Source organism: Zonotrichia albicollis, chromosome 3, assembly GCF_047830755.1.
Source record: "Zonotrichia albicollis isolate bZonAlb1 chromosome 3, bZonAlb1.hap1, whole genome shotgun sequence".
In the NCBI taxonomy this organism is placed as follows: domain Eukaryota; kingdom Metazoa; phylum Chordata; class Aves; order Passeriformes; family Passerellidae; genus Zonotrichia; species Zonotrichia albicollis.
In genome coordinates this window covers 20,934,499-20,956,913 of record NC_133821.1, presented here as the reverse complement: position 1 = coordinate 20,956,913, position 22,415 = coordinate 20,934,499, and the positions used below count along the sequence as shown (strand labels likewise).

The following is a 22,415-nucleotide window of genomic DNA, read 5'->3' as shown; positions in this document are numbered from 1 at the left end:
ATGGCCTCACTTTTGGAGTGTTTTACTCCTCCTAGAAGCTTTGTGTCTCTTTGCTAGTAAATATAGTTAATGTGGACAGCCAAGGCAGGAGGCAATGCATCTTTTGGGTCTTTTTGAATAGTGAAGGTTTCATCAATAACCAGATACCCATGCAGATCCTTTCACCTTTATATTTCAGGGAAAACACATGCATGTACCTGCATCTCTTAACTGTTATAAGGGACCTGCATTGCAAGTAGGTTCTCATAGCACAGTTTCTCATGTGGAAAAGTCAGGAAACAGGGAGCACCAGGGACACCCTGCTACCACAGTGCTCTGCAGGTGAGCATCTAGTTAGAAAGGACTCCAGGTAAGTAATTACCTAATTATGAGTCAGACAAATTTCATATTAGTCCAAACAGCATATCAACAACAGCTTAAAAGAGGGTGCAAAAAAATTACAAAACTAAAACCCTCTAAGGTGCAAAACAAAGAAAGAACATAAAATACACCATGGACAATTTTTAAAAACCCTCAGGAAATGCTATGCTCTTCCTGTTGAAAAACACAGTACTTCAGAACTATTTATCCTACCAAGAGCCAAGAGAAGAAGAAAGCATGCAGTGCACCTCTGAGCTTTGCTAGCCCAGGCAAGTTTATGATGTCCCATTTTCAGCCCCACAGAGCTCCCTTGACAGCCAATTAACTGCATTAGGCTTTTCCACAGAAGAAAAGCCACTGCAAACACCTCAGCAAAGGGCTGCAGCAGGCATTTATGTGCCAAGTGTATTCCCAGTTTCCCTGGACTGATGAGTGGCTCTGCAACCTGTCTTCTCCCAACACACAATGAAGATTGTTGTGACCTTTTCACAGGCTATTTACAAACCAGTAAAAATAGTCTTAAATAACCTTAATAACTCTTAAAGCCTCTTAAATAAATTCTTAGCAATTTTGAGAGTCCTGTGATAGGTTTAACTTAGAGTCCTTGCAGCAAAAAGGAGACTAGGACTTGTGTGAGTTTCTCAACTCTTTGGATGATAATTCCCAGGAGGCTGATATGCTCCAGAAGTACAAAGCAACAGCTTTGGGGGTGACTATTTCCCAGTCACTCATTTGGGGATGAGAAGTCAATCCTGCAAAAAAGTAGGTGGAAAGCAAGCACATGGGCCAATGGATCCAATTATCCTAAGCTTCTTATCTCAGATTTTCTTTTCCTTCTAAACTTCCACAAAACTGAGCCAAGACCCAAGCAATACCTAACTCCAGTTTTGCAAACCAAGCACTTTCCACAGTTCTGAAGCAGCAGCAGGAGGACCATGCATCATTGCTGTTTGTGGATGTTCATGTTTCTGATGGGCAAGAGCAATGGCTTTGAGGAGGGACAAGAATTCCCCTCTTCTAACAGCAGCTGAGAAAGGAGATGTGAAGTTTCATTGCCTTTTCTAGAATATTTTTGAACTATATAAGAGAATATTGTGACATGGAGCAGGTCCCTAATTGTGTCTCCAGAGAAATCCCTAAAGGAGACATTCAATCTGCTGCTGATGGCAGCCCCATAAGCTCATGGACCAGTTTTCCCTGAAACATGCCACCCTGCCTGGGCTTTACTAGGCCAGGACAAAACCCATAGCTAAGCAAACACATGTGGCCACGTGACATAGAGTTTTTCCATCAGAAAACCTAATTAACACATTCACATGCAGTTTATTCTGTAACATCAGAAGCTGGCAGCCATGAGGACTTTGCTGGCAAAAGGTTGCAGTATGCACTGGGACCAGAAGTGGTTTTCCTTAAGGCAAAGCAAATTGAATGTGAAGGTTAAAAGCTTCAAATGACTATGAAAGGAAACTGTAAAATAATTTCTGGACAGGGAGCATTGTCAATGATCATGCAGCCCACCAAGAGCTGGAGTTGAATCCAGAATTGCTTGTTCCAGCTATGCAGGAATTCATTACCCTGGCAAGCACAGCTCCATGGGAACAAATGATCTCTCAGCACTGGGCTGATGGCACCCAGACTGCGGTTTAGATTTGAAGAACCCTTGTGTCCTGGGTTGACTATATGATGCTTTAAAATAACCCCCATCGTCTCGTTCTGTTTAGGCTGAATAGTAAGTTTTCCACCTTTAAGACGTGTTCCAGAGAGTGAAGGGGGGAGAGTAGAAGCGCACAGTTTTGTTTTCAGACACTGCCCTCCTCCTACACATTCCTGCTCCGGACTGTGTTGTCTGCGGATGGACAGACGGCGGGACAGAGCTCTCTTTTGCTTTTAGTTAGTTTAGCTACCGTAAGCAAAAAAGTTCCCTGGACTGCAGGTTTGGTTTTTTTCCCTTTTCTTTAAACCTCTTGAAACCTGCTCTAGACTAAACACCCAAAAAAGCACCAGCAGCTAACACCTGTAGCCCACCAAGCCAAGCCTAGCCTGCAACATTTCCAGCACCAGACAGAGTAATCAGAGACTGCATAAGCTCAGCTACAACCCGGAGATGGGGTTTTCTCAGTTTGTCATCTCTTTTAGAACAGCAAAGAGTTTTATTGTTTAATATTGTTTAACTTTTATTGTTAATTAAACAGGTGTATTCCACTTTTCTCAAAAACACTAGTTTCTCTCAAACCACTTAGAAAGAAAAGCTAATTTAATCTGCTTTCCTACCAAAGCCCCTTTAAGATTCTCTCCCAAATTTGCTCTAAACCAAAACAAATACACCTTGTCACTTGTTATTGGCCTCACAGTCCACTCATCCTTCTGCAAACAACTTGCAAACAACACAGCTGGACTGCTATCCTGGGTACATATACATACAGATGTCTTTTCCAAAGCAGTGCACCATTTCCTAGTGAAATACACAACCTCTTCTTGCCTATGAAATTGTGACTGAAGACATCTGAGAGCCAGCTCTGTGTGAGATTGCAAAGGAGCAAAGCTTTGCCATTTGGGCACACTTCTCTTTGTTTCTTTGCTCAGGCCTTTGGTGAGCACAGGAGCACAGGACACATCCAGGTAGAAAACTTTTGACTAGACAGTGAAGCAGTCCAGCTGGAGAAGGAGTGTCCTTCTCGGACGTCCCGGCTAGCTATCCAGCACTGCTAGCAGTAGGGGAGCACTATTCCAATCTCCGTGGTTTGGGACAGCCCCTAAGGCAAACGCCTTGTGCTTTGACAGCAGCGCTACTTTGTGGTGCAACATAGGTTGGCTTATGGCTACAGTCAGGAGAAAAAGGGAGCGCTCTCCAGCTGTGGTGTATGCAGATTTGTTGGGTCCCAGGGGAACTGACAACAGAAGAGAGAAAGAGAGAGAGAGAGAGAGAGAGAGAGAGAGAGAGAGAAGTCAGGGATAACACCAATGTGCGTACCTCGAGGGTGGGGCCGCAGCCCCTGAGCCAATCACAAGATGCTCTACCTGGAAGGGTCTAGAGAGTTCTAGCGAGAAGAGTGGGAGTGTCGAGTGACGGACAGGGCAACGGGGAGGGATTTGAGAAAGGATACCTTAGTCTCCAAGGCAACTGGGGAGGAGTTGGGATAACTGGCAGCGCCAGGGAGGAAGGGGAGAACCAAGGCAGAACCATTACATGATAGGCGGGAACAGAACAACTTATACAGGCACAACACAACAAGACGGGATCCTTTGAATCCATTGTCCCCCAAACATGTGAACAGGTGGCCCTGTTGTAATGCAAGTAAAAAAGAACAGCACAAATGACACAAGGAAAACGTGGCAAAAGAGGAAGAGGAGAGGCCCAGTGAGGAAAGGACTCGGGTAAGCTACACTCCCATAAACTCTAGGCTAGCAGGCCCTGGTCTCACAATCTCCTTCAGTTTATTTATTTTATTTTTTTAGGTTTTTTAAATCATCACAATAAAATATATACAATTAAATGATGTCATCAAAATTTAAAGATGCCATTAAAAAATTTATTCAAAACTACATCTAAATAACATATGTACATAAATAAATATTTATAATTCTACATAAGTAAATAACTGCATCTAAATAACATATGTACACTTGTAACTATGAAGCCTAAAATATAAATCCTATTCTTCAAACACTCTTCAGTCAGTTGGCAGCTTCTTCCTGATCTTCGAGGAAAGACAGATCTTCTGGACTGCAGACAATGGCTTTGTGGGTAAGAGAAATCAGAATCGACGAGGGAAAACTTCTTGGCAAGACTGTAGCCAGTCAGATCTGCAAAGGGGACACAAAACGTTAAACAGAGACGGCAAAGCAAACCTAAAGCAACTGAAACTCCATATTTCAGGGGACACATTTCCTGTAAACTTCTAAGCAGCTGCACAGGGAAACATGCTCCTGCTGGCAGACGCTTGAGGCAGGCCAGGGGCAAACCCTGAGCCACTTCCCTAGAGCTCCCACAGGCACAGCCTGGCCTCTGGACTGCCCTGGGACAGCAGGGAGCCCAGAGCCCTGTGCTCTCCAGCAATGGCTCAGCTGCACATGCACTCTGCTGCTCCTCTCCCTGCCCCACAGCTCAGCAGCCCTATAGCTCCAGGGGCACTGGCAGCAGCACAGCTCCTTACAGGGGGCACATGCAGAGCACAGCTGTTCCCTGCCAATGGGCACAGCCTCTCTGGGCTGCCACAAGAGCCTTCCTCCCACCAGAGAGCAGCCCAGCTCCCACCTTATCTTTTTCTGAGGCTGAGCCGTGCTCCTGGGGCTCCTGGGCCAAGGCCCCCTGAGGCAGCCAGGAGCCCAGACCTCCATTCCCAAGGCCGGGTTCTGGCACAGGAATATCCAAACCAAAGAGGTCCATGAGTTCCCTTGGGAACAGAGGCATCCCAGGTACTATCTTACACTGAGAGCTCTTTTCCTCCTTTCTCTGGGTTTTTGCTGTAGGTTCAGAAGAAGCTGTCAACCAGGTGCAAGAGAAGAAGTGAGTTAATTGAACGCATGCCTTTATAATCAGCGCTTCTAATGAGCAAGAAATTCAAAGTGTATTTTCATTACTGAAAAGATTGCTTGGTGTTTTATTTTTTATGAAACTAGCATCACTTTAATTTCTCTGAACAATATGGAGCTGCTAAACCAAAAGAGAAGGGTTCTACTACTTCAAGTGCTGCCCGTTGCCTCCCCACTGCTACACGATCCCTTTCCTTCCAAACACAAAAATCATGTGGCAGCCAAGCACTATAAGAGCAAAACCTGTCTCAAAACCAGATTCGTTCATGCTGCAGAATGCTTGGGTCACTAACAAAAGTAAGACAGGAAAGGATAAATGACATAACCTATTCCTAGTCCAGAAGGATTCAGGAAAAAATTTCAGTTTGCTTACTGAGTAATATATCTCCCTAGCTGCATTAGGCATTCCAGCTGCATATCAGCGATGAAGGAGTAATTCCAGAGGGGGCATACCCAGGATTTGGTAGAACTAACCCTAAGCCAAGGAGCCAGGGAATCTCATCCATTTCTCTGCATCAGCAGAATTATTTCTCCAACTCTCATCTCTCCTATCATTACACGCCCAGAGATGCCAAAGGAACAACAACAGTGTCAATGAGGCTTTCAACTTGGAAGCATTGCCTGACCCAGATGCACCAGAAACTGCATTTTGTCTGGCACAATTCCAATTGTCAGGGGTGAGGCAAGGCAGGGACAGGCACAAGGCACAAGGCATCTCCTGCCCCAGCCTCAGCCTGCAACACTGACACAGGCACAGACAGCCAGGGAAGAGATTTGTCACTGTGAACCTGCCAGAGGTGGCTTTGGGCCTGTGCTGTCAGAGGATGACAAACTCACACCCTGCCTATGCGGCATCCATTTGGAAGTCTCCTTCTCCTTCACTGGAAAAGTCAAAATTACTTTCTAACTTAGGAGGTTTCCCTATTCCTCCCAGTGCAAAACCAGGCAATGTCCATGAATCTCCTTCACGTCTCATAGGGTTTAGATCAGAAGCTACTCCAAGGAAAGGTTTTCTCCTTCAGAAGCAGGAGGAAGGAGTGGGAACATTTCTCATTTCTTCCAAAATATCTTCCTTTTCTAGTCTAATTTTGACCCTAGAAAAGCTACAGGTAGATAAAAGTCATGTGCAGGATGGAATGTTTTCTTTTCAGCGTTGCATTTCCAAGACCCCAAGGTACCACTCCAGCTCCTGCCACTCGACACTTCACACTGAAGGAATTTTCACTGCTCCACATAAGAACACTCCCAGTGACTGTGCCCGGGGAGAGTCCAATGTGCCCATAAAGAAATTGAAATTAATTTAAAGAAATTTTTTAAACAACGGGTTTTAACCGCGCTTTCCAAATGATACCTTATAGTCAAGACTAGAAAGGTAATTTTAGGACAGACATACCCTGTACCTACCTTCATGTTCCAAGGAATTCTCTTGCCTTCTGCTGCTGGATCCTGGACTGGAGAAAATGGAGGACAAAAGAACATATGAGGAGGTAGAAAAAGAAGGGAGGGAATGGGTGTACCATGAAAGGAAGCAAACCTTCTTAGCATGGTCACTTCTGTGAAGGAGGGAATGCAACAAATAAACACAAGAGGACCCAAAGATGATTAATTGTCCTTAAGCATTCCATTCCTGGAGTTGCTCAGAGCTGAACAAGCTCAGGCTGTAATAATAGCCAAGTCCAGCAGAGGACCCAGCCTGAGGTGCTTTCAAGCCCTGCCTCCTCTTCCCCACCACCACCTCTGCTCTTGGGCCATTGCTGTTGAGTTTGACAGGGTGCTGGATCATCATAGATGGGCAAAATGGTGAATACACCCAGGTTTGCCAAAACATATGGGAGACTGTGGAAAATCACCACAGGAGAAGGGATGAGTGAGGTGAACAGCACACTGGAGCAGCAGACACCTTGGCTTACCTCATCTCCCAGGACTCCTGCAAATCCAACTGGGGAGAGCTTGGCAGAGACCCCACAGCATTGTCAACAGGGAGACTGCCTGCCTTGCGAATTGGGGGGATCAACGGCAGTCCAAATGATGCCTTCTTCATTTCCCCACCACTGGGATATGGCAAGGAGGTCTGGAAAGAGTAGAACACAGTGCACAGATCAAGCAACCAGCCTTTCCCCCAATCTTGTCTCAATTTTATTAAGATATACCCTCAACTGGGGCTGGCAGGAATAAACAAGTCAAACTGATGGAGCAGATTGGCACAGGATGGGGAATGCAAAGAGAACTGGAGAGGGAGAGACCATGTCCCACATTTGACACCTTTCCTCTCATGGTCTCTCCTCTGCAAGTGTGCCTACGTTCCCAGCTGCCATCCACATCTTTGACATCAAGATGTTATGGGTTGCCACTGCCTCCACTGCCCTTTTGGGTGGCATGGCAGTGGGTTTAGATCCCTGTTCTCTCCCTGCCCCTAAGGTGGCTCACAGCCAGTGCTGATCTCCAACCATCACCCCACAAAGCCATTCTGCAGGATGTCATAACCTGCTTTTCTCAAGGCCCTCATTTCTTCTGCTGCTGCCCTTCCCTCCTACAGTTCCCCAGCAGCCTCTGAGCCCAGATGCTGCTGAGCTCTCGGCATGCTCCCTGCTCTCCAGCTCCCACACATCCATCAGCTCATGCTCACTGGCATTTAGCAAGTTCAGCAGAGCTCCCTGCCCTGCTGCTCTCTGCAAGCTCTCTGCCTGCCCAAGCTGCTCCAGGGCCCCCATGCCATGGCCAGGAATGGGGCTGGAGGCACTGGGGTAGATGCACACCCATCCTAGGTATCCCATCATTTCTGGCCCAGTTCAAGACCAAAATCAGGACCTGTTCAAAGTTCACTGAAAGGGTCAGTTCCTGTCAGGAATACACTGGGCCTTTTCTCTGCAAGGCTGAAATCAAGTACCCAAGCCTTGGCTTGCACATTCTCTCTACCAAAGCTGTTGTTCATCTGCCTCCTCCTGCACCCCATGGCAAACCCAAAACAACTGCAGCTCCTGGCCCTGCTGCAAAGGCCATCGTGTGCCTGGGCTCTGGGCTGCTCTCCCCATGGCCACCTCCCATCCCTTCCCTCTGCACAAAGCCATGCAAGAGCACACAGCTGCCCAGGAGCTGATGGAGTCTGGAAACAGCAACAGAGACAACTGTGCAGAGGGCATGGCTGTACAACTCACAAGCTGAGACAATCTCACTTAGATACCCATAGGTTACACATGGGGAAGGATTGCTTTTCGAGATTGCAAAACTTGGGCTGCTCTGACTGCTTGTTGGTGTTTTCTCAGCCATAAGACAGACAAGGAACCACAACACAGCCCAGAAACCATTCAAAGACCTCTCCTGTTATTGATACATGCTGAGGGCATGAAGTCTGCTCCTCATACCTATTGCAAAGACAGCCTGAAATGCAGTGTCCAGCTGAGCTCGTCCTTGGCTCAGCTGCTTCCCTGGACTCACAGCACAGGAAAAGGTCTCCAAGCTCTGCCTACAGCACATAAACTGAAAATCTACCACACAGGACTTAGTCCTTGGTCTCCTTACCTTATGTCCTTTTCCCTCTGAACTCTGCTCCCAGTTCCTTCCTCTGATATCTTTGTAGCCAGTTCTACTTTACCCTTTCTCTTCCTCTCTATCATACATCTTTCTTGGCTTGATGGAAGAAGAGCTGTCTCGGATGGGAGGCAAGGGCTTGGAGGGAAGGAGAGAAGAGGGACGTGTCTGTGGAAGACTCTTGGAAATACTGGAGTCAGTCAGATCTGCAAAATGAAGACAAAGAATGTATCAGAGCCCACTAAGTAAATCTAAAGCATATGAAGGTCTGTATTTCAGGGGAAGACTTCCTGGAAGCTTAGAAACACCTACACAGGCAAACATGCTCCTGCTGGCAGAGACTTTAGGCAGGCTGGGGGAAAACTCTGACCCATTCCCCAGAGGAATTCCACAGCCTGGCCGCTGCGCTGCCCTGGGACAGCAGGGAGCCCAGAGCCCTGTGCTCTCCAGCAAGGGCTCAGCTGCACATGCACCCTGCTGCTCCTCTCCCTGCCCCACAGCTCAGCAGCCCTACAGCTCCAGGGGCACTGGCAGCAGCACAGCTCCTTGCAGGGGCACATGCAGGGCACAGCTGTTCCCTGCCAATGTGCACAGCCTCTCTGCGCTGCCACAAGACCCTCCCACCAGACAGTGGCCCAGCTCCCCGCTTACCTTTTTCTGAGGCTGATCCATGCTTGGTCTTCACCTTGCCCTCAGTCTGGAGCTCCTTCAGGCCCCCCATGCCATGACTAGGAAGGGCAATGGAGAGATCGGGGGCAGATGCACACCCTTCCTTAGCATTTTGTCATTTTTGGCACTGTTGAAAAGTCCCATCCGGAGGTGTCCAACTCAGCACTTGGTCAGCTTTCTGGAGAACATGAAACCTTCACCAGCCCAAAAGGCTGGAGAGGTTTTCCTGCACGTGTGGAGGCTTGCTCTCAGCACACGTAATCAGCTGGGTGCCCATCACCTCGCAGAGGGCACAGGCCAGCTTGGTGACCACAGCGCAGACGTTGGCGCTTCGCACCGGCAGCGCCTTGTTCTCCAGGCAGGACCAGAGCACAGGCAGGGCGTAGCGCTGCACCACTTCAGGGCTCTTGGCATGAACCCATTCCACAAGCACTGCCGGGACAGACACACAGCTCCTTACCCACCAGCCTCAATGCAAACAAAGATCTACCTCTGCTTTTGCTTCTTGGGAGCCTCTCTGGCCAAGATCAGTGAAATAGCACACAGAGCCCCATGACCCAGAAACGGGCAATGCAGCTGATCATCCTTGAAACAGAACCCCCAGCCCCTCAGGACTAATTTCTCCAACCAGAGCCTTGTAGCTGTGGCAGAGTCTTTGTACCATTACTAAATTATTTCACAATTTATGTCTGCATGAACAATGAATGAAACATCAAACTGCCTTCTATTTCCACAAACAAGTTGTCTAACCCACATGGAAGCTTTGGAAATGCACCCTAGAGAGGCAATTGAGAGATTTCTAATAAAAGGGATGATTCCTTTTTGTAACTTTGATGTCAAGGGCCAAAAGTCTCATCTGGCTCTTCCTTTTGCTCCGTGGCACACAGCGAAGGGCAGTATTAGAACACACTTTGAAACTCCAGCCCACCAGAGATGGGTGCTGCTTGACAGCTGGATGAGGAACATCAGTGCCTAGCTGGTGTCTTTGGCAGAATGCTTTTGTGCCTTCCAACCAAGAGCCCTTTCAGTCCTCAGGGTGTCTTAGAGAATTACCCAGACCCCATTGCCCTGGCATTTGGGCACCTCCACACTTTATTGCCATTTCCCCTCTCAATGCTAATGGCATTTTTTTCTTACAATGTGCACTGAAATAGGGGCATAGAGAGAGAAAAATGCGACACAGGGGACTGAAATTTAGCCAGAACACAAGTGTTGTCTCATTGTTTCTGGAATCTGCTCTCTGCTTATTTTCTGAACTGAATTATATCAAACACAGACCAAAATTTACTACCAACAGGCTCCTTGCATGGCAGATTTGGCTGAGAGATCAAAACCTGAAATGCTCAGGAGGACCAGTCTTATTTTCTGATCAGGCAAAATGTTATGTAGTAGCTATTTATTATTCTGTGGTGGAAGAGACTTCATGTTCTCTATGCTGTTAATCCACCAGCAGTCATCAACATTGAAAGAGCTCCTGAAAGTACCCCAAACCAATTCTGCTAAGCAGGAAAAGGGTTATGGTACCCATTTAAAAAGGAGACTTCATTTGAGTTTAAATGCAATTAAAGACATTGGTCACTGTGGAAGTTGAGAAGAGCCCCAGTGAGAGCTGAGCCCCGAGGCTGAGTGCTGCCCCCATCTCAGATGTTGCACAGCTCTGCAGCAGCCAGGGAAAGCCTGCCAAATCCACCTGCCTGGGCCATTGGGCAGGAGGGACAAGCTCAGCACCTCCTGATGTGGAGGAGCTACTCTGCTCTCTGCTCACAGGCATTGCCTGTAAACACTCCCTCAGAGACCTCTTGGCTTACAAAGGGAGGCCATACCTGTGATGCACTCTGTGACTTCCAGCAGAGCTTCACCACTCAGTTTGCTCCATTGGTGGCTGAGCTCTTTCATCAGTGACACTTCATCTACAAGTGAAATACACGTTTCTGCTCACTCTTCTGAGGGCACAGGAGAAAGGACAGTGGGGAAGGAAAGGGCTGGGGCAACCCCATTTGATACAATAAAGTCAATTTCTGCTGATTTTTGAATCCTTTTCTTCTTTCCTTCCAGCCTACTTGGCAGGGTTTAAAATTCCAAAAGAAAAGCTCTCCTTTCACATGTGTAAATCCAAAGTTGTCTGCCGGACCAGGAGCTATGCTAAAACATTTCACACCAGGGACCTCAAGAGTTCAGTCACATGGAAGCAGTGGAAAGGTTTTGCATCCCAGAGCAAAAAGGAAGAAGCCCATACTTGGGACACAGAAAGGCACTGAGTCAGGCAGTTTGTGACTTCACAGAGCAGCTGAGGTGGAGAAAGTGGAAACTGCCCCTCAAGACCTGACTCTTCAACACTCCATTTTTCAGGCGTATTCCCCCAGTGCGGCATTTTCAGAGCTGACATAAATCTGTGTGGCAGAGGAATTTACAGCAGCCCTTGCCCAGGCAGGTATTTGCTATTGCCATCTTGCCCCATGCAAAACGACATGTGGAATGAGGCATTATTGACAGCTGGACTTAGACCCGTTTGTTCTAAAGAAATGAACTTGGTGAATCATCAGTTCCCCCTTGGAAAAAGAAGACAAAGAAGAAAGGTGGGAAATAGGAAGCTAATGCCTCTAATGCAGAGCCTTCCAGGTGGCTGCTCTGCAGAAACTCTGATGGGCCAGTGTCCCTTCATGCCAACAGCAAAGCTGTTCACTTGGAAAGTCAAACGGGGCCCAAGCAAACTCCAAACCCCCTTTGCCTCTGAATTGTAGCAAAGCTGGAGTCCAGGACTTGCTCTTCAGAGCAGCGGCACAGAGCCAAGGCAGCCTGGGACTGTTGGGAAATGCTGCTGCACATTCCAGCCTGTTGGGGATGGTGCATAAGGACTGCACCTGCCCAGCTTCTGGTGGGTGTCAGCTGGAGCCTTCCACAGACAACAACAGCTCCCAAGGCACTCAGCGCTCTCTTGTGTGGGACAGACAGGGACACAGGTGAGGAGAGTCCGTGCCAGGCTCAGCCTTACCTAAATGAACAACAGATTGGTCCAGTGCGGTCACAGCTGCGGCATGAACCCCGGAATCCTTTGAGTTCAGGTTCTTTGTTATTCCCTCCACCAAACGGACCATCACCGGGTTCAGGGCATCTTCCAGGACTCCAGTCATTTCTGCCAGCACCTCCAGCGCCTGCTGCTTCACCTTCTTATGGGTGTCATTGATTCTCAGGACAAAATGATCAAAAATCTGTGAAGAGAACAAACAACATGAAAGCTGGATTAAAATGACCTTGTCTGAAAAGGGGATGTAGAAATGAGCACTCAGCAATATAAAAGATGAAAGTGATCCCTTCTGTCAGGTCAGCCCTTGCTTGCACAATTTCACTGTTTTCCTGTGGGCCACTCACTGGAATGGTTGTGCAACCTGATGCTGCTTGAAAGATTTTCATCTGTTTTTAAGAGTTTTGGCTCAGGACAGAAAAGTTCCTATGGTGTTTCTCTCCACATATAAATCATTAAATCAATTCCATTTATTAATTCAAAAGGCTACCTTTGCTTTTAAAGTATGGAAGCAAATATTTACCATGCCCATTTTTCTATACAGTTGCCTCAAGTACTGAGGGCAGTTATGTTTTTGCCAAAACTGTAGTGGGAGGAGATCTAAGTTTTATTTTGTCTGTCTCAGAACCTGCTTCTGGAGAAGGACAGGGCTCTGGTCAACTCTTCCAGTATCCAGACCAATTCTTTAACTAAGAGGTAGATTTCTGAAATGTAAAGTGCTCTACAGCTCTCATTAGAGCAGGTTCAGTCCCTTGACAGGCACAGTATCAGGCACCATTTTCTGGAAAAAGGGAAAAAGCAGCTACTGGGAGAAGAAAGGATGGATCGGTCCTTAGCTGTTTTCCTCTTTTTCCAAAGAGAAAAAAAAGCCCCCCAAAAAGAAGGGTGAGCACCATCTTTACCAAGAGGAATAGGGATGAGGATGGAAATGAGAGCCAGAGTTGTGCCTGTGCAAGACAAAATGGAGTTTACAGAAGTGTCCTTTTAAAAACAATTTGTTTAAACCAGCCCAGCCTGATACTTCTCTTCCCCGTGAAAACCTATTTTTCGTCTAGAGAATAATTGCCATGCTTTCAATGGCTGGATTCCCTTCACTTAACCCAACTGGGAGTAGGAGACAGCAACAATTACACCAGCAGAAAATCTCTGCCATCATCTGATGAATATCAGCAATAGGCACCTGTCAGACAAATACAGCTGGACTGAAAGAACTTGTCCTGAAGCCCAGACTTCAATTGCATTTGTCTGGGTAAGAGGGATCAGCCTGTCCCAAACAGCCCGGATGCAGTAGTGCCAAGACACATTGAATTAACTTTACTTCCCCAGGCTTGGGAAAGGAGCTAAAGGAAAGGAACCATGAAGATACCCTACATACTTGGACAATGTTACTGGAGATCAGCTGGGGGCTGGTTTTGCACAGATCTAGGAGGAATGCCACTCCTTCCATCCGTGTCTGAAACCCCTTGGCTTCCAGGAGATGGTAAAGCTTCTGCAGTGACTCCCTTCCTTCCACACTTGCAGGTAACGTGACCTGGGCTTTTGGACGGTGGAGGAGGCGTCCACCAGGGGCAGACTTCACCCTGGAAAACAAAACCAAATTAGGACCTGTTGCTGGTAATACCTTCAGTTAATTGTGAGCAAAACATCCTGACGAGCTTTCCTAATGATGTGATTTCAAGCTAGAAAATCATGAAGCTCTGAGGAACAACATGGACCTCGTGACAATCATCATGGCAGACAATCTGCAAGTGAAATTCTCACCACTGCTCACTCAGGAAGACCAAGGATGAGATGCATCTGATCTATCTTCAAATGCCTTCCAAGGCACACACTGCTTTGTGGGGAAAGGGAGACACTACTTCCAAGTTTAAATGCCTCCTCATGTGGCACATGTGTGTTTTATAATAAGGAAAGTCATCACTCTGAAGAAGTGTCTCTACACCAGGCAGGACAATCTGGAAAAGTAGCTCAGATATCTGAAGGATTTAGAAAATATTGAATAGAGATAAGAACAGAAGCCAGACATGCCAGAACTACACTCACATTTCATTTGCTTCCCTAGAGACTAGATGCACAGCTTAAAAAACCCCCTGGGAATAATCCTCTGGAATCAACCTGTCTCTTCCATGAGCACAAAAAAATGCTAGCCATGCTACTGAGGCATGTGGTCACCTTCCTGCCACCACTGAGCATGACAGAGCTAAATAAATCCCCTCTGGTAAAAGAGGAGAACAGGTACAAGTAGCTCTGCCACTGGCATGAAGAGACAGCAAGGACCAAATTCCTTACTTACATGCTGATTGCAGCACAGGGGGAAATAAACCAAACACGCTCTCCATCAAGCAAACCATATGAAGGACAGGAATACCAAGACAAAAAGTCCACATTGAGACACCTGTTGACCAAAATGGCTCAGAAATTGCCTTACTCCTTACTACTCAAACTTGGTACTGTTTGAGGGTAAGAAAACCAGGAATCAGCCAGGCCAGACCACATGGATGGGAATTGCTTGTTTGGGGAATGGCGTCCTGCTTCTAAACTGGGACTTCTCATTAGTCCCATCCACAAAGGACTCCACTTGGATGAAAAAAAAAAATTGGTTGAATTTACTTGTCTCAAGTCAGGCAGCAGAGACTTGGCCCTCTCCTATCCTCTGCAATACTGCCCTTGCCACTGCACTGGATCATCAAGAAGTAGAATGCAGAAGTAAACATTTTTTACCCTAGAGCATTTGTAGGGAAAGGAAACAATCTCTGGCACTGGTCATCTCCAGCAGAAAGATTTGTGCCTGAGGAAGAGGCATGTAGAGCTTGTCATGTGCTTTGTCACATCTGATAAAAGTGCTCAGTACCGTTTGCTAGAGGGCAATGGGGACTGGGGCTCCTTTGAGCCATCATTCCTCTTCTTCACGGGCTCCTTGACAGAGCGGCGTTCACCCTTCTGGTTTTCCATCTCCTAAAAAGACATAAAGAAACCCCATGAATCTTTAGAATATAAAATAGGAAGTCTCCTCTTTAAAACACGAGTTAGAACCAGGATCACTGCTACCAAGGCTTAGAGGAACATTTCCTAACTTACAGAAGTAAACAGACCAGAGGTTCAGTGATGCCAACTCTTGGATTTCAATAGTCCAAGGCAGGTTATGGGTGCTACCACACTGAGCAGCAGTCTAAAGTCCCAAATTCATTAGTCTTGAGCATAAATGGGAATAATGCAAACTGACAGGCAGTGAGTGGTCATAAAGAAAGCAGCAGAAAAAACTGGACTCTTTGGAGGTTGGCTCAATGTGTTGGAAGTTGATTTGGTTCAACGCTTACTCTCCCTGCTCCTGCACCAAGGCACACTCCCTTCTGTAATGTTGATAAAAAGAATAAAATCCCCCCCAAACAAACATGATTTTCCACTGGATGATGCTGAATTCACCAAGCTTCTTCCAGCTCTACAGGACTTGGCAGCAGGGCAGTATTCCCAAAAGACAAACAGCAATTATAGTAACTAGGATTTACTTGGACATTTTTTGTATATTTGGAAATTTTCTTGGCACTACTACTTCCAGTCTCTTTTGCAAAGACTCTGTTATGTTCACAAGCACTATTCTCACTTAATTGCTTTACTGGGGGCAGAGTAGGGAGAGTGGTGGGGGCGTACACGTGAGTGTAAACCCATTTTCCCTTCTTTCCATTTGCTCTTTGTGACCAATATTCAAAGTATTCAAAACCCCACTTTTCCCCTAATAATAGCAGTTCCTCTGTGGTCTGCAGATGAACAGGCTGAGGATTAACAGCTCATTCCCAGGAGCAAAATGATTCAGCAGAAGTGGAATAGGATAAAGACACATTGGGTATGTTTGGTCTCATATTAGCAGTGGCAATACTTGCACAAAGGAGATATTTCTCCTGTCAAGCACTTACCTTCTTCTTAATTCTGGTCAGAATATCTTCCAGGTCATGCGGGGGAAGGGATTGCTCCAAAAGCTTTTTAAATTTTTGATTATTCAGCAACATCTTCACCATCTCCTGTCCATAATGCCTAAGGAAGGAAGGAAGGAAGGAAGGAAGGAAACAACAGAAAATGAAGAAAGGAAGAGTGTTAACAGAAGAGGCTGATGCCTTAAACTCATCAGGTGCAATGCTTGCATGAGAAGGCACTACCTACTCAGCAAAGAGGGAGATTTACCTCATTTGACACTGCACAGTGCTGTAGCTGAACACAAGGGGCAGGAGGAGAATGTGGGGCAAGACAAAAATACCATTTCTCTCTGAAACTGCAGGTGTGCTTCTGTGGGATCAAAGGATCCCAGGCAACAAGCAAAACACATCTGCTTTGTTGTCAGAGCCTGTTAGCAGTGTCCTGCCGCCATTGCACAGGAATTTACCTTTCTCACCTCATGACTGCTTTTGATTATTCTATACTATATGTATGCACAGGGTCAGCCAGTTGCTCTGGTGCTCTTGGCAGCTATTAATGGGAATTTCATCATCAAAGTAAGGGGATTTTGGTGGTTTGGGGTGATTTTGCTGCTTGGAAACTACGGTTTTCTTCAAGAAGAAATTTGGAGACCACTGAGCCACAGATAACAGCATTCTAGAAATCTGCATAAGAGGTTTAGAAAGACTGAATACATTGGATAAAGATCCCTGGAATATTTCTAGGGAAGTCTTAAGTTAATGAGAAACAGATGTTTGGGATCCTTCAGTGATGAACATTAGCCAACACTTTGGCTTTCCTTGTGCACCTAAGGCCAGTCAAAACAGTTGGACTGGCTAATCTGAGCTCTTTTGAGCTCAGTGAAGACTCCTTCAAGTCACAGGAAGTTGGCAATGCTCCTTCTTGCTGGCCAGCCTCAGGTTACCTGGTACAGTCATTTCCCCAGGCAGCGGTCACAGCACCAAGCCTGACAGAGCTCAAGAAGCGTTTGGACAATGCTCTCAGGCACATGGAGTGACTCTTGGGCTGTCCTGCACATGGCCAGGAGCTGGACTGGATGACCTGCATGGGTCCCTTCAAACTCAGCATATTCCATGATTCTATGCCCCTTAGCCACACAGTGAGGTCACTCATTATTTCTTTGAGTTTCCACTCTTTCATGGTTTTACCTTTAAAGCCAAACACAAAACGGTTTCCCTGGTTTTGGAGGTGAGATGAAGATCATTACCTTGTGTCCTTGTGACGGTCCTGAGCCAGTCTCCCTGCCACTTGTGGGAGCCTCTCAGCCCTGGGGGTGCCTGCGAGCTTGGTGACTCCCATTTTCTCCATAAAGGACAGGAGGAGTTGGGCCGCGCACTTCCGCACCTGGACGTAGCGGCTCCTGGGAAGGAGAGAGCAAACCCTGGGCCACAGGGACAAGGAGCAGCAGCAGCAGCACAGGCCTTGGCCAGAGTATGCTCCCTGTCCTTGCTGGGGGAAGGAGCCTGGGCTCTCCCTGCACCTTCCAACACCTGCAGAAGGTTCTGTCCTCAGAGAAACACTAAGTTAGCATTGTACAGAAGGACTGCCTGCACGGAAGAGGGAAGAATTCAGTCTCCCTGCACTAGCTGATACTCCATTTCTTTCCCAAAATTTACTCAGAGAAAGATTAAAGTAGTAGATCACATATGAATTATTTAGAAATTAAGGATAATTCATGCTGACCCCTCAGAGGGCACCCACTACACAGAGCTGCAGCAGGATGAGGCTCTTTCCACCCATTCATCCCCAAATCTGCAGACCTCTGGAAAAAGACAAATGCAGGGCAAACACGCTGTGGGTTAATGTTGTGGATTATCCAGCAATGCAGCCTGTTTCTTTTGTAAAGCTTGACAAGGGATACATCTGAGTGTTTTACCCTGTTCCAAAGCTGAGGAAAAGGTGGTAGGCATTTGAGCCAGGCTGTCCTGATCTAGAGACTATCTCTTGGGAACTATCAGGCCCAGCACCAACACTTAGGGCAGCATTTGCTTCAGCTGTCCCATGGCCCTCGGCCTGTGAAGGTGCCTGGAAAGTGAATCATCATCTCAAGGCTAACATGAAACATCATTTTGAATAGAAGCAGAGCTCTAAGTCCAGGACACTCACACAAGACTCCTTTTGACAGCAGCTGCACCTGCTGGGCAGGCTGTGCCACACCCAGCACATTCTCCCCCATGTGCTCCACACCCCTGCAAGGACCCTCCTTATTTCTTGGGTTAATGACATCATGAGGATATGTGGTTTTCCCCAGGGACTCTGTGGTTAGAGCTGCGAAATCTCCAACAGTGCTCACAGGTGCAATTGCAATTGTCCCTCTTCCCATAAAAGCACATAGCTGTATCCTGAGCCTTTGCAGGCACTTTCACTTCCCCACTGTTCCCCACATCTAGGAAACTCTGACAGACTGGGAGAACTCCAGGAAGCAGCAGCAAGCTGAGTCAGAGGAGCTTTAGTTTGGATATCAGGAAAAAGCTTTTCACCCACAGGGTGCTTGGGCCCTGCAACAGGCTCCCCAGGGCAGTGCTCACAGCACTAAGCCTGGCAGAGTTGAAGAAGCATTTGGACAACAATCTCAGGCACACACTGTGACCCTTGAATTGTTCTGTGCAAGGCCAGGAGCTGGACTGGATGGTCCTGATGGGACCCATCCAACTCCCCATATTCTACAGTGACTCTGTGGCCTAATGGGCTGCAGGAGGGCAGAAATAGGTGACAAGAGGCAAGAAATGAGATTGATGGGAAAATCAAGCCACTGAGTCCACAGAAGATGCAGGATACAGGACCCTTCCTTCCCACCATTCCCATTCTCTCTCACGGATCCCTTCCCCTACCCACACACTGGAAGTTGAAGAACATCACTAAAAGAAGAAGAACCTACTTGACTCCCCTGTCCATGAGAACAGTCATTGCTCGGGCAGGAGTCACGTTCTCTACCATCATCCCCAGGCTCTTACAGGCTGCCTTCTGAATAAACTCTGGGGAGTTCCACACCATGGGGAGAAGGACCGCAGCAACCTCATCTGCCTCCGAGTCCATGTCCTTCTTCAAGATGGCAAAGAGCTCTCCCAGAGTGACGATTGCTGAGCAGGACACCTTGGACCGGAGGTTGGTCACCTGGGGAAGTCATGAGGGAAACGTAAGAACCACCTTGACAAGAAAACCAGTTTCCTTAGACAAAACTCCCAGGAAATGACAGCATGTCCCACTGTCTACAGAGGAATATAAAAGCACAGGAAGAGCAGAAGAGCCCAAACACAGAAAGGCACTTACTCTGGCACAAACTTCTGGCCTCACTCCTGCTTACTGCAGGCATAAATACATATCTTTCACTAAAGTCTTCTACTTAACCCTTCTATAATGTCAACTGCTTTGATTTTAGGCCCTTTGATTTGAAAAACAAAGAGGCAAAGTAAAGTAAGGGATGCTTTCAAACCATAAAGGCACAAGTCTTAAAGATAAACCAGTCACGTGCTGCTCTTCAAAAAGGCAACACCTGTAGCTGAAGCTCTCAGACAGGAAACAGAAAACACAGGCTCAGAGCTACAGACTCATTTGCAGGGTTCAATTACAGCTTGGGCAGAGACTGGGACTCTGGCATAGAATGTCATTAGTGTCTCCATTTCTGCCTTGCATTATAATGGCACCACACTCAAAGACAAGTGCCAGCTACCCAACCTGCCAGTAAATACAGCTGCACGTACACACAGATCCTACAGATCGCTGAGAGACATTACAAGTTAAAGGTCTAAAACCAGAAATGAAGGCAGTCTCTGAGCACACATGGAGATGAACAAGCACATATCTACTCTACCAGCCGTGCATGAAGTATGGGGGACAATTCAGAACAATGTTCTCACCTCGCTGGTAGCTGCCAAGCAAACCTCACGAAGTCGGCAGAGCAGGACTTCTGGATGGGACTCAGCCAGGCGTGGGATGTTGAAGAGTCCCTTCTTCTTCAGTTCCCTGGAAGACAAGTACCAAAAAGACTGATTTTTCTCTCTACCCAAGAACTAAGCAGCACCCTCTGAAATGACCAGGCTGGCAGCTCAGTCAAACCATGGGAGGTGCTTTTCAAGGAGCACTTAATGAAATCATGGAACCCATTGCTGCAGGATGCTGTGGCTGTCAAAAGCATACACAAATGCAAGAGGCAAAGAGAGGGCTTTCAGAGTGTTCATGTGTGGCCTTTCCGAAAATCTCTGCTATTAAGTCCCTCTGTCACTGCTTTCTAGAAGCTGTGAGGCTGGGCCATGCTGCTGTTTCTTGTCACCTCCCAGTACCTGTCCCTGAGACACAGTCCCATTGGGCTGTTCCTGGGACAGTATTTTCCTTCTTTGTCAGCCCCAGCAGGCAGTTCAGCCCTGAGAGTCTGCACTGCCACTCTGGAGCTGAGTTCCCACTCTACAATCTAGGCCTGTGTGTCACCCACTCAACTCCACCTCACACATTCCCCAAAAAAGCAGCAGGATATCGTCCCAGAAGATTAAGATTCCATCCCTGGGCAAGAACTGTTGAAACTCTGGCTTTTCCCACAACACTCCTACCTAAAACAAGCCCCTCAACAGCAACATGTTATTTAAAAGGTGCAAACAACTCCATCTCTCAGCACTTGCTTTGTGCAGGCCCTCAGGCTCAGGAAGGTATGTGAGGCATCAGGGCTGGTGACTGATCCCACGGGCACCCCTGAGTGTCATCAGGACCCCCCACACCTGCAGAAGCTCTCTGCACCTCACAGGGCACCAAAGAGAAATGGGGAAGAGAAAGCACAAGAGAAAGGGCAAAGCAAAGGAGATGTATCGTGGCCAATTTTTCATGTTTATTCCTGTGAGAATGAAGCATCCACTAGTGAGTGGATGCTAACCCAGATATCAAAAGGAAACCCAATATCACTTCACATTTGTAGGGTTATCACCTCTGGGCCATCTTCTGTCTGTGTAGAATTTTGGGACACATTGTGAGTGTCGAAAAAACATCTCAGACCCATATGAAGCAGTGAGAAGGAAAAGTTGAATTCCAAAGGTGCAAGATTCCTAGAGGATTTTATTTCTTTTTCCTTCTCTTCTGCCATGAGCCCTTCAGGAGTAATGGCAGGCTGAGGGACTTGAAAGCACAACTCAGTCCATTTCTCAAAAACAGGAGCTCCCTGGAGCTGCTTCTGGGACTCACATGCACGAGTCCCTGCCATTGCTGTCAACAGTGGGAGCAGAGAGGAATCTTACTCAGTCCCACTGGGCCAGGGGCCCAAGGCACCCAAATCTCTACATTCAAAACTGCTGTCATCCTGCTTCTGCCTTCAGCCAGCAAATCATCTCATCCCACAGCTTTCTCTCTTCCCTCAACATTTCCTTTGCAGCTCCAAGGAGCAGCAGGCAAAGCCAGGAAACAGCACGGACCTGCTGCAGCTCCAGCACTGCTGCAGAGTAAGGCCAAGGAAAGGCTGCTCTCCAATCTTTATGCTCTCCCTGCTCTGCAGGCCTTTCACCAGTGTCCTTTGGCCCTCTGGGCTCTCAGGGCTCCGAGGCACGAGCAAGACACAAAAGCTTCTGACCGACCTTAACGCTCAGAGGGACACAGAGGGAACGGGGCCTTTCTTACCAGTCATCGCTGTCCAGCATGGAGAGCGCCTCCTGCAAGGACTGCTGTGGGTCTGAAAATGCTCCGTCCTTCTGCCCACGCCCACGGAGCGGCTCCTCTAGGCTCTTGGCACCAGTGGCCATCTGCGGGGTCACTGTAAGGAGAGGGTCGGCCATGGGCACTGCAGCCCCGGGCACGGCACCCGCCATGGCGCGGCCTGCAGCCCCATCTCCCAGCCAGGGCTCCGTGTGGCACACGCTGCCACTGCCTCAGAGATTCCCTGCTGCCTGCATCCTGGGGCTCCTTGCTTGCTCCCAGCCTCCCCCAGCTGGGCACAGCTCCAGGCTGAAGCTGACAATTGCCCCCACAGTGCCAGCTCCCAAGTGCCACAGGTGCCACAGCCAGCGGCAGCTTCCTGAGGCCGCAGAGCTCCCACTCCCTGCCAGACAGTGCCCACAGGAGGGAACCCCTCAGGGGGCTCTCTTGTCTCAGCACCCTGATTTCCCCCAGCCCTGAGGACAGGGGCACCTGCAGCTGCCTTGTTATACAAGGCCTGGCACCAAGCCAGGCCTGAACAGCCTGAACAGCCCAGCCCCACTGGGCAGGGCTCAATCCCCACGGGGCAACGACCAGGGAACAGCCATACCTGACCCTTCACACCTCACAGCACCTCTGTTTCCATTGACTTCAAATATTCTAGACTATCAACTTTGGAGTAACTCAAAAGTAGATTTGCTGTTCATTCTCAGGACAGACTATGGACCCAAGATCCCAGCTGTCC

The 22,415-nt window shown here is 47.8% G+C and overlaps 1 protein-coding gene across 1 annotated transcript; it reads right to left on the bottom strand.

Annotated features, from left to right (window-relative positions):
- Window positions 1-9,286: 9,286 nt before the first annotated feature.
- On the bottom strand, window positions 9,287-21,843 carry TOGARAM2 (TOG array regulator of axonemal microtubules 2). The gene is made up of 10 exons (XM_074538585.1): window positions 21,656-21,843; window positions 19,918-20,023; window positions 18,939-19,174; window positions 17,405-17,420; window positions 14,964-15,067; window positions 14,441-14,507; window positions 13,488-13,622; window positions 12,083-12,299; window positions 10,914-11,000; window positions 9,287-9,522 (listed from the first exon to the last, which is right to left on the bottom strand). Exons 1-10 carry the CDS (start codon window positions 21,841-21,843, stop codon window positions 9,287-9,289), a joined length of 1,392 nt encoding a protein of 463 aa, XP_074394686.1.
- Between the last annotated feature and the right edge of the window lie 572 nt (window positions 21,844-22,415).

What these genes read in the sequence shown, in the direction of transcription:
- TOGARAM2 (XM_074538585.1), bottom strand. Translation starts at nt 21,843, where the DNA reads ATGGCGGGTGCCGTGCCCGGGGCTGCAGTGCCCATGGCCGACCCTCTC. An exon ending in ATGCTGGACAGCGATGACTG is followed by an intron (nt 20,024 to 21,655) that starts GTAAGAAAGGCC and finishes CTTGTCTTCCAG; the next exon opens with GGAACTGAAGAAGAAGGGAC. An exon ending in AGTCACAGAGTGCATCACAG is followed by an intron (nt 9,523 to 10,913) that starts GTATGGCCTCCC and finishes CTGTCCCGGCAG; the next exon opens with TGCTTGTGGAATGGGTTCAT.